At 39.0% G+C, this 15,606-nt stretch overlaps 1 protein-coding gene across 1 annotated transcript in view; it reads left to right on the top strand.

The window, feature by feature from the left end:
* The window catches only part of LOC6032895, a 107,416-nt gene that overhangs the window by 61,618 nt on the left and 30,192 nt on the right, over positions 1–15,606 (top strand). Inside the window, exons 2-6 of the mRNA XM_038262395.1 lie at positions 2,512–2,962; positions 7,483–8,222; positions 10,030–10,258; positions 10,344–10,705; positions 14,711–14,833. Of these exons, the coding sequence (XP_038118323.1) occupies positions 2,512–2,962; positions 7,483–8,222; positions 10,030–10,258; positions 10,344–10,705; positions 14,711–14,833 (1,905 nt within the window). The remainder of the gene's footprint in view (positions 1–2,511; positions 2,963–7,482; positions 8,223–10,029; positions 10,259–10,343; positions 10,706–14,710; positions 14,834–15,606) is intronic.

Below are 15,606 nucleotides of genomic sequence, written 5' to 3'. Positions count from 1 at the left end.
CGAAACATTCCTGAAAGTCACGAGACCGAGCAGAAAAGGTCGATTTTCCTCCCACATTTTGCTGGTGCTGCGAGAGTCTGATCATTCTGGCACAGTTCGATAGGCTGGATCTTCCAGCTGTGCCAAAAGGAGAAGAGGCTTTTCTTCATAAAGCTGATGACAATGAAGTCAAATATTGAACAAACTGATGAGAGTTTGAAAGCTCGTTGACTCTGGGAGGTGGCGGGCCAACTGGTGGAAAGTGGTATTAGCAGAATTTTTAAACAACGTCTGTTTGCGCAACGACTGTTGAACAGCTATCGGCAGCGGCAGATCACAGCACGGAGTCTCACTCCTTAAAGTTCATGATTGGTCCTTAACTGTGCGAGAAGGTAAATCGGCTTTTCAATACCGTTCACAAGGGTTCTCCTCGGAGCCGTTTTCGAGTGGATTGTTGGCAGCCTTCTGGCTGGTGGAGGAGCAAAACTTTTCGTTTCCAGTTATTTGAGTGGCTGTGAAAGTGGATTCTTTTTGCCAGATGATTGCCACTTTCCGATCAGAATTGAACCAGAAAATTCATTGAATTTCAATAGTCTTAGATAATGGAGCTTATAAATTCAACATAGCAATACTATGATTCAATTGGATTAGTTTTGGTTTTAGTCTAATTGTAGAAAATTTCATTTGTAAATGTCTGAGTGAACTCTTAAATTTTCGGAAAAAAAGAAACATTTTCTTCGTTTCATTACCAAAATCCTTGCGTGTGTCTTTACGGACCGTTCCATTTTGGGAACAATAAAACCAAATGAGTGCAGTTAACGACCTCCAGACACGACGTCCAACTGGAACTAGAAGGTCGATCTGAAAGAATGGTAGTTCTCCAGGGGGTGTGTCCAGGTTTGAACTTCTTCGCCCGACCTTCAATTACTCTTTTTGTCGTTTGCGATTTGCTGACTGAGTTTCAACGTATTTATTGATCAATAATCTCCAAAAGATGACGACGACAGAACGATGTGCAAAAATGTTGAACGTTTCCCAAACCACAGATTAAAACAATCGTTTGCGAAAATAGGACAGCAGCCGCCTTGTGGAGAGGCAGATGGCCCAGACCAAGAGTCACATCATAGTGTTCAAATTTGTCCGAACGAACAACTTCCAGCTGCTATATGCAAATCAAGCATGCAAAAGAGCCTTGGGGAAATCCGTCCAGAACCGACGACCCTCGCTTCTCAGAGTCTGTTATAGAGCTGGTTGAGAGTTCATGTATTTTCAAATCGTTCGCTCGACCGAGAATCCTTTTCCCGGTCTCAATTTTCTGGAACTTCAGATGTTGCTGCTGCTGCTGCTGCTGCCAAGCAGTCTCGCCTCAAACGTTTCAGCAGTCGACGTAACTTTATTTTCCGTTTCGTTACACTTCGATTCAGTATCACTTGTGCTGCTTTGGTTGGAGATGGGAGGTGGTTTGGGAATTGGCCTCTGTACGCCATGAAACCTAACCAGCAGGGGATGATGATGCCTTGGGAAAGGTCAACCATTTTCTGCCCTTTTGCGGATAATGCGTTTAGCTTGTTTTTGCTTGCACTGGTTTGGGATGGTCCATCTCCACGTAAAATTTGGGTAAAAATGTTGTTTGGAGCGAAATTAACCTCAAAAAACAACACTCCAAACAGTGACAGTAAACAAGCTTAAAACTATGCATATTAGGTGTACAAATGTACATATTAGTCCAGTGCAAACACGTGGTGTCTTTTGGTGAAACCCTCTGCTGGAAGGGTAAATCGCAGTTTGAAGCCTTGTTCTACCAAACTGTGTGACACAGTTTGCACAATTATACCTCCCTGAATAAATATGAGATTGAAATTTATATGCAGATTAGTTCTAGGTTTGTTTTGTTACGACTGTTCGCACACCATCGCCGTACGGACGGACAAGTCTTGGAGTCCCGGTCGTCCTTTTGCAGCGAGGGACTCCGTACAGATGCAAGGAGAGGATTAAAATGTATGCAAATTTAGAAATTAGATTACCAGACACAACAACCTTCGTCACTCTCGGCTAGACACACACTGGGGGAAAGGCACTTAAATATTTCTAGTTGCTCGTCTTTCTGGCAGCAGTCTATCATTGTGATGGTTGAACAATTTAGTTCAGTTGTGTTCATTACATTTGTTAGGAGTTTGTCTGGAAATAACAAAAATCGTAAAAGTTTATCTTTGCAGACGTTTCTAGGCGATAAAGATAAGTTCAACACAAATATATCTTAACGAATGTGAAAATGCTATCAAAAGACATGCACTCACAAAAAATCCGGTGATAAATGATGATACGATAAAAATAAACTTCATAGAACATACAGAGCACCAATAAATTATATCAGCAAGACTTTAGCAAGTTCCCGCAAATTCCTTCTAGTCATGCATTAATTTTCATTTCTCACTCTTCTTCCTTCGTGTTTGATATCGAGGATTCATCGCTTTCCCAAGGAATTTCCAACTAAAGATGGTATTTTCTTCTTTTCTCCCTCCGTTTTCCTAGGTCTGGCAAACACTAATAATCATCAATTATCATCATCCATATCGCCCTCGGGGCTGGACCCCGGTGACCCAGCATCCACGGCTGGAAGTGTTAGACCCAGCAGCAGCAGCAGCAGCAGTCGAAGGAGCAGTACTTACGAGGGCCAAAGTTGGAAGCAACATGTGGGCAGCGAGGGAAAATTAATAGACAATAAACTACGGGACAAACTACTTTCGCTTGTCGTCGAAGAGGAATCCAGCGCCAGCAGGCGAACCAAACGAGAAAGCAGTCCGGAAGAGGACGAGGCCGGCAATTTTAATATAAATAATTTCTACGATAATAGAATAAGTAATGAGAGGAAGCGCGACAGGGATGACGATGTTCCGCGAATTACCGAGCAGGTACTGCCGGTCAGGAATCTGACCGATGACCGAATCCGGGAGGAAACGGAACTGCTCGAGCATTTGAACCGGTGAGTCCAACCAAAAAAAAACAACCTTTTGTTCTTAAACTGTAAACAAATTGCATCAATTGCGCTGTATTACGCCAGACGTGATTCACTCTAATTGGCTTTTCCCTTGATGCATAATTGATACCTGACCTAAATCCAGATCAAACCTGGCGGCTGAGTCACTTCCCCATCAATCCAGCAGCCATCCGACAGACGTCGCTCCATTGGAGTGGCTGACATCGATCGCCCATATATATGTGTCCCCCGGTTTCTGATGGAACGAACGGATTTTAATTTAAACGCGCTCAAAATGATGCTCAACTGTGAGGGAAACACCATTGCCGTATTGGAAATATTGGTCGATTTTCCGATCTCTCTCTCCCACAGCACCCCACCGTCATCAGACTCTCTTTGTTTGTGATGGAATAGATTGATCTACTCTTTTGCATCATATAGCATCCATCAAACAGCCCCATTCATCCTTTGATGTTTGTCTTTTTGCATCATCTCCCTGGTGATTCGGCTGGACGATAATCGCGCTCAGTTACAAAATCGCAAACCATTCGTGCTTTAATGCGATTCGAACGAATGAGTAACATGCATAAATTTTCAACTGTTTAACTAATTGCTGCCTGAAACATGGCCTCTCATTAAGAACACAAACTTTTCCCTCAAAACGTTAAGAATGCCTGTAATTACTAGCATCTCAAGTTTCCCCACTAAGCCGAAAAGCACAAACATTTGGGGTGAGACGCCGCCGCCACCAAGAATCCCATTATTTCGCGAGAATTATGTGCAGAGAGCAAACCCATCCCATGTTTCCGGCGTCAGCCAGCCAGGATTCAACCCATCGCCCTTTGTAATAGTATACGCTTAAGGTTAAGCGGAGTGACAGTCACTTTGGTGCCACCAGCAGTCAGTGACGCACCACAAAAGCAGGTGAATTGAGCAAGCAGTTTGTGGGTGGTGGGTGGTACGCCTTAAGGTGCTTAAAGTATTTTTAAAGTGGCAGGAACTACTTCATTCGCACTGAAGGGCTTCAGACACTGAAAATGTGTTGTTTTGTTTAGGCTTAACGGTGCACATCAACCAGAACGTTTGCCCCAAAATTTTTGCTACAGATTTTTTAGTATCTTTAAAACTACGGGACCTATCGATATACATTTTTATTCAACCCCTAACTACTATTTCCTTAAAGATTTACAACAAAATTTGTAAATTTTTATATTCACATTTTTTCCGTAAGTTCAACAATTTTTGAATAAGAAGATAACAACTTTCTTGGTTGCTGAATACCCTTGAAAGCTGCGACTGCTAACCCTCTTTGATCTGATTTTTATTTTTAAATGATGTTCATTTAGATGCCATATTGTGTAACTTTACAGATTTCTTACCAACACAAATAATCAAAATTCGAGTTTAATCATGAGATATCAACAAAACATTAAAAATCAGATTGTGCTACAATTACACGCGTTGCAGTTTGAACAACTTGCCAAAAGAACAGTTCTCTATGAAATCGGTCTTTGTTTTATGTTTAATTTTTGTATTTTTTAATCCGTCTGAAACTTTTTGGTGCTTTCGGTATGCCCAAAGAAGCCATTTTGAATCATTAATTAGTTCAAAAAATTGAAATATTGATCGCAAAAATGTTTTTAAATCGAATTAGAAATCAAAAAGTACTCTAGGGAAATTTTGATATAGTGTACCGTTTTCAAGTTATAGCAGTTTTTTTTTAATTTGTGCCCATGTTTGCCCACCCTTGAAATTTTGTTTTGAAAGGCTGAGAAAATTTTCTATATTTTGCTGTTTTGAACTTTGTTGATACGACCCTTAGTTGATGAGATATTACCATGCAAAGGTCCAAACATTTAATATTACGCCCTTTTTAAATGCTAGCTTTTCAAAACTATTTTTTTAAAGGTGGGCAATCATGGGCACTTATTTAAAAAAATAATGAATATCTGCGACTATTTTCAAAAAAGTTACCAAAATGGCATTTACTTGAAAACAGTGCACTTTATCAATATTTCAGAGAAGTAGGTGTTTTTTGTTTGCAAATTCGGTTTCACATCGAGAAAATTTTACGCCCATATATTTCGACTCTTTGAAAAAAATCAGTATTAATTCAAAAAATCGTAACTTGGTCAATGATTTTTTGCCCGTTCTGGAAATTTCTGAAAAGTTCGCATTTGATGTCCCCTAAAAAATACCAGAAAAAAATAAGAATTGTGTTTTTTTTGCAAATCAGGTGACAAAAAGTGAAATTAAAAACACCAAAATAGATTTTACCGTGTATCATTTTGTTTCAGTGTACTCCATATCCATACCTACAACTTTGCCGAAGACGCCAAATCGACCAAAAAATTCTTTCAAAAAATACAGATTTTTGAATTTTCATACATTATTTTTGTATGGACAGCTTCCAAATTTGCTTGGAAAATTATATGGACAAATCAATTATGCAAAATGGCTTCTTTGAGCATACCGAAGGCACCAAAAAAGTTTCAGATTAAAAATTACCAAAAAAAATTCAATGACCGAAATCTCAGAGAATTGTTCAAAAGTATCTTTATTAGTCAGTGGCAGTTTTGTCATTTTTGTATGCATGTTTACTGTTTACATTTTTGATTATAACTCAAGAATCCGGCAACCAAATCAATTTTTCAAGGCGAAACACTGAAACGAAATTATTGTGAAGACCCTATCAATATTATAAGCTTATTTTTCGGTAATATTAACATATCAACAATTGTATGATTGCTTTAAAAATTCCACAAGAATGTATTGTGCTGATGAGCTGTTGGAAATATTCCCAGGACTTGATCATAATTATAGGAAGTTCTCGAAAAATTTCCGCTTCGTATAATTCGATCAATTCAAATCCACCTTTTTTTTTGTTTTCTTATTTTGGGATAAAAAAATGGTCAAAAGTGATGGAAACTTGAAATCCCAGCCGAGGGGTTGATGAATTTCGGAAAAGACCTTTAGTATTGTAGGGTATGTTGAAATGGTATGGTATGGTAAAATGTAATTTTTATATCAAATTTAATCAAAATTCGATGTTTTGTTCATTGGCGTGGGTCTATCTATCATTAGACCCACGCCAACTAAAAAATGGATAAAAGATGGATTTTGTTCACTTTTCATTGTCAAAATTCATGTTTTGTTTTCAAATATGGCTAAAAAACAACATAAAACCCTAACAGACTTTTGTTTGATTGAACAAAGATAACGTTTAAAAAATCACTGTAAGAATATTAATTGATTAAACAAGTATTGTTGATGAATTTTTTTTCATATCAATTATTTCACATAAACAAAACAATACAAGATGTGATTGCAGTTGCTGATACAACTGTACATTTTTAGAATTAGAAGAGAAACGTTCACATTCCATTAATAGGATTATTCAGAAAACTTAGCTTGTGGAAAATGTTTAAGAGGACTTTCACATCGATGAAAAGTTTTCGGTTATTTCACAAAGATGAGATTTCATCAAAAGTTAAATAAATTTCTACCAAGCATAGTTTTATCGCACGGCCTAAACACTTCTTCCCCACAAAATTAGAGGCACGCATCCAGTCGTGAAAACACCTGACACTAAACCCTTTCGAAAGCTGGGTGTCACCTGGGGATAAGGGAACCAAATACTTCCAGATCTTCCCAAGGTGTTTGTCTAATATGCTCATCTTTGTCACAGCAGATGTCTAGGATTTTCGTGTGGCTGGCTACCCTTCTCTTTCCCACATCACTCCATTTGACGGTTGATGAACTTTGAAGCTGGGTGAGGGGGGATCAAAGAAATACGTTCTAATTGGCTTTGAACGGGGGAGTCTCTCCACGTGTGTGAACTCTGCCGTCCCTAGACTCCAAGGTGAAGTTTCTCGCTTTTGGTGAGCCGGAATACCGTCGTAAATCCCGTCCTGTGTCAGTGTTCTGATAGCTGCCAGACAGGCACATTTGCTGCGACGAATTTGGCTTTATATTTGGCAGAAGGACAGATCCCGGCGCATCGTTACCATTAGCACGTGATTATAAAATTCATCAAAATTAGCTCCCTTCAGTTGTTGGGGACTTTGGAACGTGCGGGTTTTACGTTCACTCAGTCAGACCAGACCAGAAAATGGGTGCTGACGTGACAGTATTGGATTTGGGATTTAGTGCAGAGTTGCTCGTTCTGAGCTCTGCCGATATGATGGAAGATCGTGGCGGGGCATCATTTAACCGATGATGGATCCTCTTAATCCTCGTGATAACGATGTGGCACCGACGATGAACTGTTTTAATTAGAGAGCAAAAGAGTCACGTTTGTTAGAATGAGATTATGAGCCGCCAGCTGGTTTTAGTTGATAAAGGTCTCATTAAGTGTGTGATGGTTGCAGTAAAATTTTCAATTTGCCTTAAATAACTGAATAAAAATGTATTTTTCTGCACAATACAATTCAAGCATAATAATTTTCTTTAGCCACAACGAGCTATAAAATGGAAACAACTTTCAAGAATCAAAAATCAATCTTGTTGTTTCTCTTTCTTCCCAGTGAGCACTTTTCTGATGGAGCAATCAGAATGTCCGGCATGGCAGACGGCAGCAGTCCTGCCGGTCGGAAACACCCGGGTGGCGGAGGGAAAAAGGGCCGCCGAAGAAAAGGTCACAAAAAGAAAATCAAACGCATAAAACCATCCGATGGTGATGATGGTGATTCGCTCATCGCACCGGAAAACGATCCGTCAGCGGTGACGGCGGCCACCAGCAGTGGCGGTCAACGGGGTGATTCCGGGACCGGCGACGTAACCAAATTATCACTAAGCGAATCGGAGCAAAAGCAACAGAGCCAGAAACCGGGACGGAAAAAGCACAGACAGAAGTTGACCCCGGAGCAGCTGGCCAAGACGGCAATGACCGGAAAGAAACGCCCCGCGCCAGAAAGGGGACAAAAGTCGCCGAGAAAGGGCCACAGCGTGGACGGAAATTGGGATCGCCGAGCTGGGCGGGAGTTGGTAGTGCTAAACAGCGATGATATTTACGATAAAAATATGCAAATAACTGCTCCGAGCGATGGCCGGCAAAAAGTCGTAGTAAATTTACCCAGCGTGACCGACGCCGGAAGTAGCAGCGACAGCAGTAGCAGTGGTAGCAGCTGGTGGGGACAACCGGAAGAGACGAATCAAAGAGATCTGTTGCAGCGGAAATTAACACCGGTGGAGCGGAAGCTGCTGCTGCGGCAACAGAAAATGGCCGAGAAGCAGCAGCGGAAGCAGTTGAAAAAGTTTAGAAACGGTAAGTGAACTTTGCTCCTTATTAATATGAAACAAAAATTTTACTTAACGGCTGTTAAACTTTATTTCTCTATGTGAAAATTCAGCAAAATAAATTTTAGTGAAAAAAAAAATACACAGTAAAAAATAATGTAAATTTGGAAGCCGTAATTTTGGAAAGATGAATATTGCCTCTTTTATGATGTAATTTTACCTCAATTTAGACTGAAAAAGTGGCATTACACCAAAAAAGTGGTAAAATTACACATTTACAGAGGTAAAATTACACATTTTTCTGACATAAAAGATGTACCCCTTCCCAGATGTAATATTACCATATTTTTTTTCTGTGTAGGTAAAAAATTATCTCCATTTCATCCATCAAATTCAAATATTGCCTAAAATGTTTAGTTTGTAGTTTTCGTTAAACATTGATCATCAGTTTTCAAAAGAGTTTTTACAATAATCAGCTGGTTTTTGTTAAAATATTTTGCATTTTTCACCCTCTTAAACTAAATGAGAATCAACATTAGAGTGACAATAAAAAAATTACGTCAGGGATACCCCCTGATTCGATGAATTAGACAAAAAATAAGTAACAGTGATAATTTTGTGCGAAATCTGTCAAGGTTTAAGGGTCGCTAAAAATCTATTCATGAAAAAAAATCTTTTTTAAATCACTAACAAGTCGTCAGAGCTTTGGATGAATTTTATAAATTTATCTTTTCTCTATACGTTTTTTTTTAATTTCTCATGCAAATTTCAACAACAAAAAGCGACCTTTACACCTTAACCGATTTTGCTCAAAATTGATACTGTTACTTATTTTTGCCTTAAAATTGAACCAGTATATCTCTTATGATCATTCAAAATATGAAATTTTTCGCCATATTCAAATTTGTTTCACTTTTGTTTACTTAAATTGTCACTGGATTTATATATAAATTCCATTCAAGTGTTATAAGTCTGAAAACTTTAACAAAACATAATTAATGTATTGAACTTAGTGATTTAAAGTATTTGCAAATATCGACTAAAATATATTAAATTATATTTTTAAGGTTTTGGATTGAATCAATGTTTTCGAATTTTGTTGACATAACAACTCACAATGTTTTAAAGATTCGAGTTTAATGACTGAAACTGTAGCGAATTGAATATTAAGTCCTAAAAACATATCACAAATTGAACGTTAAAAATAGTTTCTTGATTTAGAAATAAAACTCAGTGTCATAAAACACTGTATCTTTCATGATGAGATAATCGTTGGCGTGAGTAATAAGCACTATCCCATTTCGAGAGTTTAATGCAACTAAGTTTTCTCATCAAAATTATATCACACATGGTTTGCATCTTGCGTTCCGCACTCTAGAGCCTCTCGACGGGATTCTGAAAAATTGCACCAAATTAAAAACTTTCCGTTTGATCTACATCCGTCATACCAGAGATGTCGGTTTGAAAAGTTCTCCAGTGCAATATGCATTTGCCAGAACTAGGACAGATATGTCATTACAGTTAATTGCTCAACAAGCACAACAACCATCAACATCCGAGTTGGCACTACACTGGTAGGTGCCTGCACAAACGGTGATGAAATCCACAAGAAATCCCACAGGCACTTTGCTCCGGTGACCGGAATAGCACAAAATGTTTCATTTTTTATGGTCGCACCGCATCCCTCGGTCCAAGCACATGGCAGATGGCGAAACGGAAGTTGTTTAATTTTTTGCTTCTTCTTCTTCTTCCTTGCGGTTCCCCGTGCTGTCATCGGATTACCGAGTGGCAACTTTTTTATTCGTCCTGCATTTTTTTTCTTTCTTCCTCTCCAGGGAACTTTATGCTTGCGCCGATGGTACCGGAGCAGCTGCAGCAGCTCCCGCCGGCGCCGGCCACCGATCCCAGCCCGGGCGTAAGTTCGGTGACGTTCGCCTCGGACGACATGCAACGGACGGAGGCGGTCTCGGTGCAGCGCATCGTCATTGCCGGGGATCTTTCGTGCATGAAGGACGATTTCATTCCCGCACCGGCGATTCCCAACGCGGACATCAAGTACCTGCGGTACGTTTGAAATTGGTCTTAATTTTTGTGTCTTTTGTAAAGAATTTCTACATATTTGCAATATCGTCCTTCTACAACCAATCAGGAACGACATTTACGGGCTAGAAAACTCCTACCTGGAAGCGGAGTACCACTGCCGCATGGGATTCGAGCTGCGCACATCAAACTCCACCAACAGTTCGACCCTGATCTGCCGCAGGTCACGATGGATCGGCAAAAGGCCTTTCTGTGCGCGAGTGAAACCGTCATCAACGGCAGAAGCTCCAACGACGACGACGATGACGAATGATGCGACAACTCCAGAGTCAGCGGGCCCTTCGGGAGCCACCAGTAAGTCGTGTGGTCGGCAGCATGGTTGCCAGCAAGCGTGCCACCGGAGTACCAACGGAACCACCCGGGTGTGCTCCTGCTTCAAGGGGTTCCGGATGGTGGACGGAAGATGCGTCGGTAAGTAATGGAGCGGGCAAAATGAAACATGACAGTGCAATTTAACCGATGTCTCCCTGTCGCTCCTCGGGGGAACAATTGGTAGATGACTCGGTGGTGTAGAAGAATTCATATTTTCCGCATAAAGTGATTCGATGATGAACGAGGGAATATCGAACTGGGCACGTGAAAATGTGTTTTAAATATTCCATTGGCGAACAAAATTCTTTGCGTTCCTACCTTAAAACTGGGAAATTTTATTCCATTTTGTTTAGACTTCTCCAATGTAAGTCACAATTTAAGCATGCATAATAATTCAGATTTGATTTTAAAATGAATTTCAGTAAAAAAGAACTGTATCCTAAATGGTAGGTATTTTCCTCACTCCTAATTCCTGAATTATTAGATTTTTGTAAACCAAGTGTGCAGACAACTCGTTTTAATTTGTTTGGTTTTCCCAATCAATTCCAAAAATTACCACAATTATAATTATTTGGACTAAAAAAGTTTCACAAAAAAAAAAAAAAACTTGAAACCCGAATACAGTTTTTTGGCCGTTCATCAGAATTCAATTCGCCAAAGTGCCATTACTCAGAACAGACCATTATCCAGAATGATATTCCCCAGAATTCCATTTCCTTAAATGGAAATTCTCTGAGATTTGGACAAAGTTTATTTTTATTTGGATGAGACTTTGTATACACAATTGTGAGATCAGTTTTTTCTAAAAGTTTCATTTTGTAATCGATTCTGCATACGAAAATAGATCATAGGTGTTTGCAAACTTAGTTTGCATTAGTGTGAGTTCACCACTCCGTGCCACGAAAACCAAGACAAAAACAAACGAACAATAGATCGTGCCTGGAAAACTAAAACATAAACAAAGTCAGCTTCCATAATAGTGAAAGAGTCAGAGATAGCGATTTTGACAACCGCACTACACACACTCAATCTCGAGAACCTACCTTTGGTAGAAAACCATGGATTAAACCAGTGGTTGCTGAGATGCAACTTCTATCAGAAAAGCTAACAAGAAAAAATAGGGTTTCCGTGCATCATAACAAGTGTCGAATTTTTTAGTGACGATAACTCAGCAACTTTGATTCCGATTTTAGATATCAAAATTTTAGTTTATGCAACAAGTTGCAAAAAGAGGTTTTTCTCAGCACGAGTCGTACATTTCCAACGAGGTTCACCGAGTTGGATAAATACGAAGAGTGCTGAAAAAATCGAGTTTTGCAACGAGTTCCATACAACATTTTTTGCAATTCCAAAAAAAACACACACTGAGTGTTACTTTTCGAAACAAGTGAGTGCTGAAAAGTAGAACTTTTCAGCATTTATTTTGAAAAGTGTTGCTTTTCGATTCTGTTATTTTTGGTACAGAAAAGTAGGCTATTTCGTCGTTCAAGAATGACAGGAAAAGTAAGTAATTTCACGACGGAATTGCAAAAAATATATTATTGTGTAATTTTCCAAACTTTTGTATAAACATGTTTCTAAAATATAAATTTACCATTAGATGTGGTTGAAAACTTGTGGTTTTGGGCCTAATCCAATTTAATAGCTTTTTGTATAAAAAGCTCCGAAAATTGTCTAGAAACTTGTAGGGACAAACTAATGATGCAAAATGTCTCTTCGGTCTTTGAAAAAGTTTACACAAAGTTTCATCCAAATCGAAAAAAAACATAACTTAATTTCTATTACATTTGCTCATTCTTGGGAGAATTGCTCTAAAATACCTACAAATATTCAAATCGCTAAATCTTCAAAACTCATAAAAAAGAAGAACACAGTCTCTTAAGTAAATACAAACAAAACATATCTAAGGAAATGAGTCATTGTGCAGAGGTGTTTTATTCTGAATTAGTTATGTTCTAGCAAAAAAGATTCTGGAAATTGCAGCACGAGGAGTGGAAATCTGGAGTATCAAATAATTTATTATACTTAAGAGTTAGTAGTTTAGAAATTTTCCATCAAGTTTTAATGCTGTTTTAGATTATTGTTAAGAGTCCAAAAAAACTAACATTGAAAAAATGCTGCCTTGAAATTAATTTAAATTATTATTACTGAAAATTTCAAGCATATAAATTCTTTTTTTACAGATTCTTTTTAATCACACAGTTATTATGATTGTAGAGCTGTTGATATTTTTAATTAAAATCAGACAAAATTATGTTAACAGCAATTTGAGCAAATAAATATTGTCAAACTTTATTTCTTTCGCTTATTTCCTTTGAATTACGAATTTGAATTAACAGCTTAAATTATGTTTTCAAGAAATAATTAAAATACCTACCTATAGTTTTTGTAAATTGTGATGCGATATTTATTCTAATAATAAGAGCAGAGTGAAGTTGAAGACGTTATTTTCTTTCAAAACCTGTGAACATCTTAAACATTGACACGAAAAATGCACATTCTTACCGAGGCAAATGACTGCCTTGTAAGGCAGTAGGCAATCGAGGGAACAGGAGAAAAATAAAAATTCATTGCTTCATTTTCCGAATCAATTTATCAACCTCAAGTCTCGGCACTGGCGTGGCGTGGCGTGAAGTGGTACAAATTGCCATCACGCTCGTATGGTGGCATTAAAAAAATATTGGCTTCCGGTATACTCGCTTCTAATAAATTTCAATTTTGTCGCTATCATTCTTCCCCTTTGGTCCTCCTCCACGATTTCCCAGGTGCGAGTTTGTTGCACAATGGAATATAATTTATGAAAAAATCCAATTTTTAATTGACAATTTATCATCCCCCGTTGGAACAGTTTTAATTTTTTTTTGTGTCGACACGGCACAAAATCGAGTGGGGTGGCTGTGCGTGGAGGCGTGTAAAAAATCAATTAGGAAGATGGTTCCCCACGGGCCTTCACAACGGGTGGGCAAAAACCGTTCAAAAAACGGATGATTTATAAGCCATCTGTGGCTTCTGTGCGAGCGCGGGTCTCCCAGCCTGGAAGATTTAGGCCCACTTCCTGTGGTCATTATTTTGCGGTTGCTGGGGTGGGAGGTTTGAAGGGTGAGTTCTTTTATGGCAACAGTATTGATGGTAATTACGAAAGGTTCGTCTTTTATGGTGCAAGCCTTTTTGTTTAAGTGAAATTGCGGCAATTTCGGTTAAATACCTTCCGTAATTTGTTTCCTATGGTGGGAATCGTAAAGTTTTCCGGTGTGCTTTTTATGCCCAGTCAGAAGAGATTGTTTTTTTTTTTTTTTATTGAAAAGCGTTTGACGACAAAATCAAGAATATTTTTCTTTTCAAAATTTGCCCAATAATGGCAATGTGACAAACATTTTTTTTTCATCGTTGTATTGCACTGCATTACTGGAATGACTATTTTTAGATGTATGGTTTTTCTCGATGCATTTGTTTTAAAATGGATCACATTTCATTGTTTCCCTTCATATGTGAGTGACCTCGCAAATCATGTGAAAATTTTAAATAATTGAGCTGCAAAAACAGCTCAATATCAGTTCGGTTGATGGTGTCTGGTTCGCCGAAATCAACCAACAAATGATTTCTCAGAAGCAAAAAGATATAAAAAACCAACCGACAGTAAAAACTTCCTCCGAAGGACACTCTAAACCAGGAGTGGAGTGCAGTTGAAAGGAAAACCGCCCCGGGGAGAATGATTTTGGTGTAAATCATCCATCTTGTTTTTGTTTCGTGAGAAAGGATGAGGTAGGTTGGAGGGGAAAGATGCACCTTGCGGAGTGACAAAGTGACGTTGTTGCAAGAGTCAGACCATGTCAAGATAAGAAGGAGTGCGATTTGTTTTTCGCCAGCATGGCACCGGATCGTGGTCGGGTTTATCTTGTTAACAACACCTCAGGTGCTTTACGAGGTGATAAATTGCTCCAGGTGACTGTTGCTTCGTGCCGAAAGGAGTGGATTTAACTTAAAGTTTGATGATTTTGGAGTAGCTTTAGTGCTAGCTTTCGATCGGGTAGCATTCAGCAAAAGTGTCGAATTCACCAGCAATATGTAAATTTCGGTCCTTTTTTCTTTTTTTTCTTTTTGCAGACATCAACGAGTGCGCCGAGTACGGTGAAGACGTCTGCGAGTACGGCTGCTCCAATACGGTTGGCTCGTTTACATGCAAATGTCCGAAAGGATTGCGCGTTACCGACAATAACAAATGCATGGGTGAGTAAACACTTGATGTGAGCAATTTTGTTGCATGTGCTGTGCAGGGTGTTGGCCGGAGAAAACTTTCACACAAGAATTTATCTCAGTGTGGGCAACAATGTGCCCCCAAGGATTGAATCTTCTCCATAAAAGTACAGTTTGCGCTCTCAAAGTGCCGAAAAACCCACAGGATTGCGCTGGCTTGCGACGTACTGCACGTAAACCCACTGTTTCAAAGTACAGATACATTTTCCACTTTAGATTAGCTTGAGCCAGTCTTCTAGTATGGTGAAAAATGGCCAACTTGAGACCTCCGAGCTATCTATATGCAACCATCTATCTATCTGTCTATCGTTCGAGCTTGTCCATGGCTGCTCGGAGATGGGCTGGTTGTGAGGATTTGATTAAAACTTATTATAAATGTTTATAGAATTTGGGTTGTTTGGAATTGCAATTTGCATATTTAAATATGCCCCCTCCTCCACTGGGAATATGAGTGTGCTCCTGGCTGGATATGGATGGAAATCGTGTGCGTAAGCTCCAAGCCTGAACTTCTGAACGTTAGGCTGGGTGATGAATATTCAGAGTTTGAAATGGTCCAGTTTGTGAGTGGTCATAAATAATATACCCTGGGAGGCTTTTAAGATGCAAATTGGAAAATTGGGTGCCAGTACAGAGATTCGATGTACGTGTGCGGATGATAGTTTATCATGATTTAACTCAAAGGTACACAGTCCGTCATGCTAATCTGACAAAGAAAGGAAATCCCTTTCACCCATGTATGAATAGCA

This window comes from Culex quinquefasciatus, chromosome 3 (assembly GCF_015732765.1).
Source record: "Culex quinquefasciatus strain JHB chromosome 3, VPISU_Cqui_1.0_pri_paternal, whole genome shotgun sequence".
Classification (NCBI taxonomy): Eukaryota; Metazoa; Arthropoda; class Insecta; order Diptera; family Culicidae; genus Culex; species Culex quinquefasciatus.
This window is presented reverse-complemented; position numbering and strand designations above follow the sequence as displayed.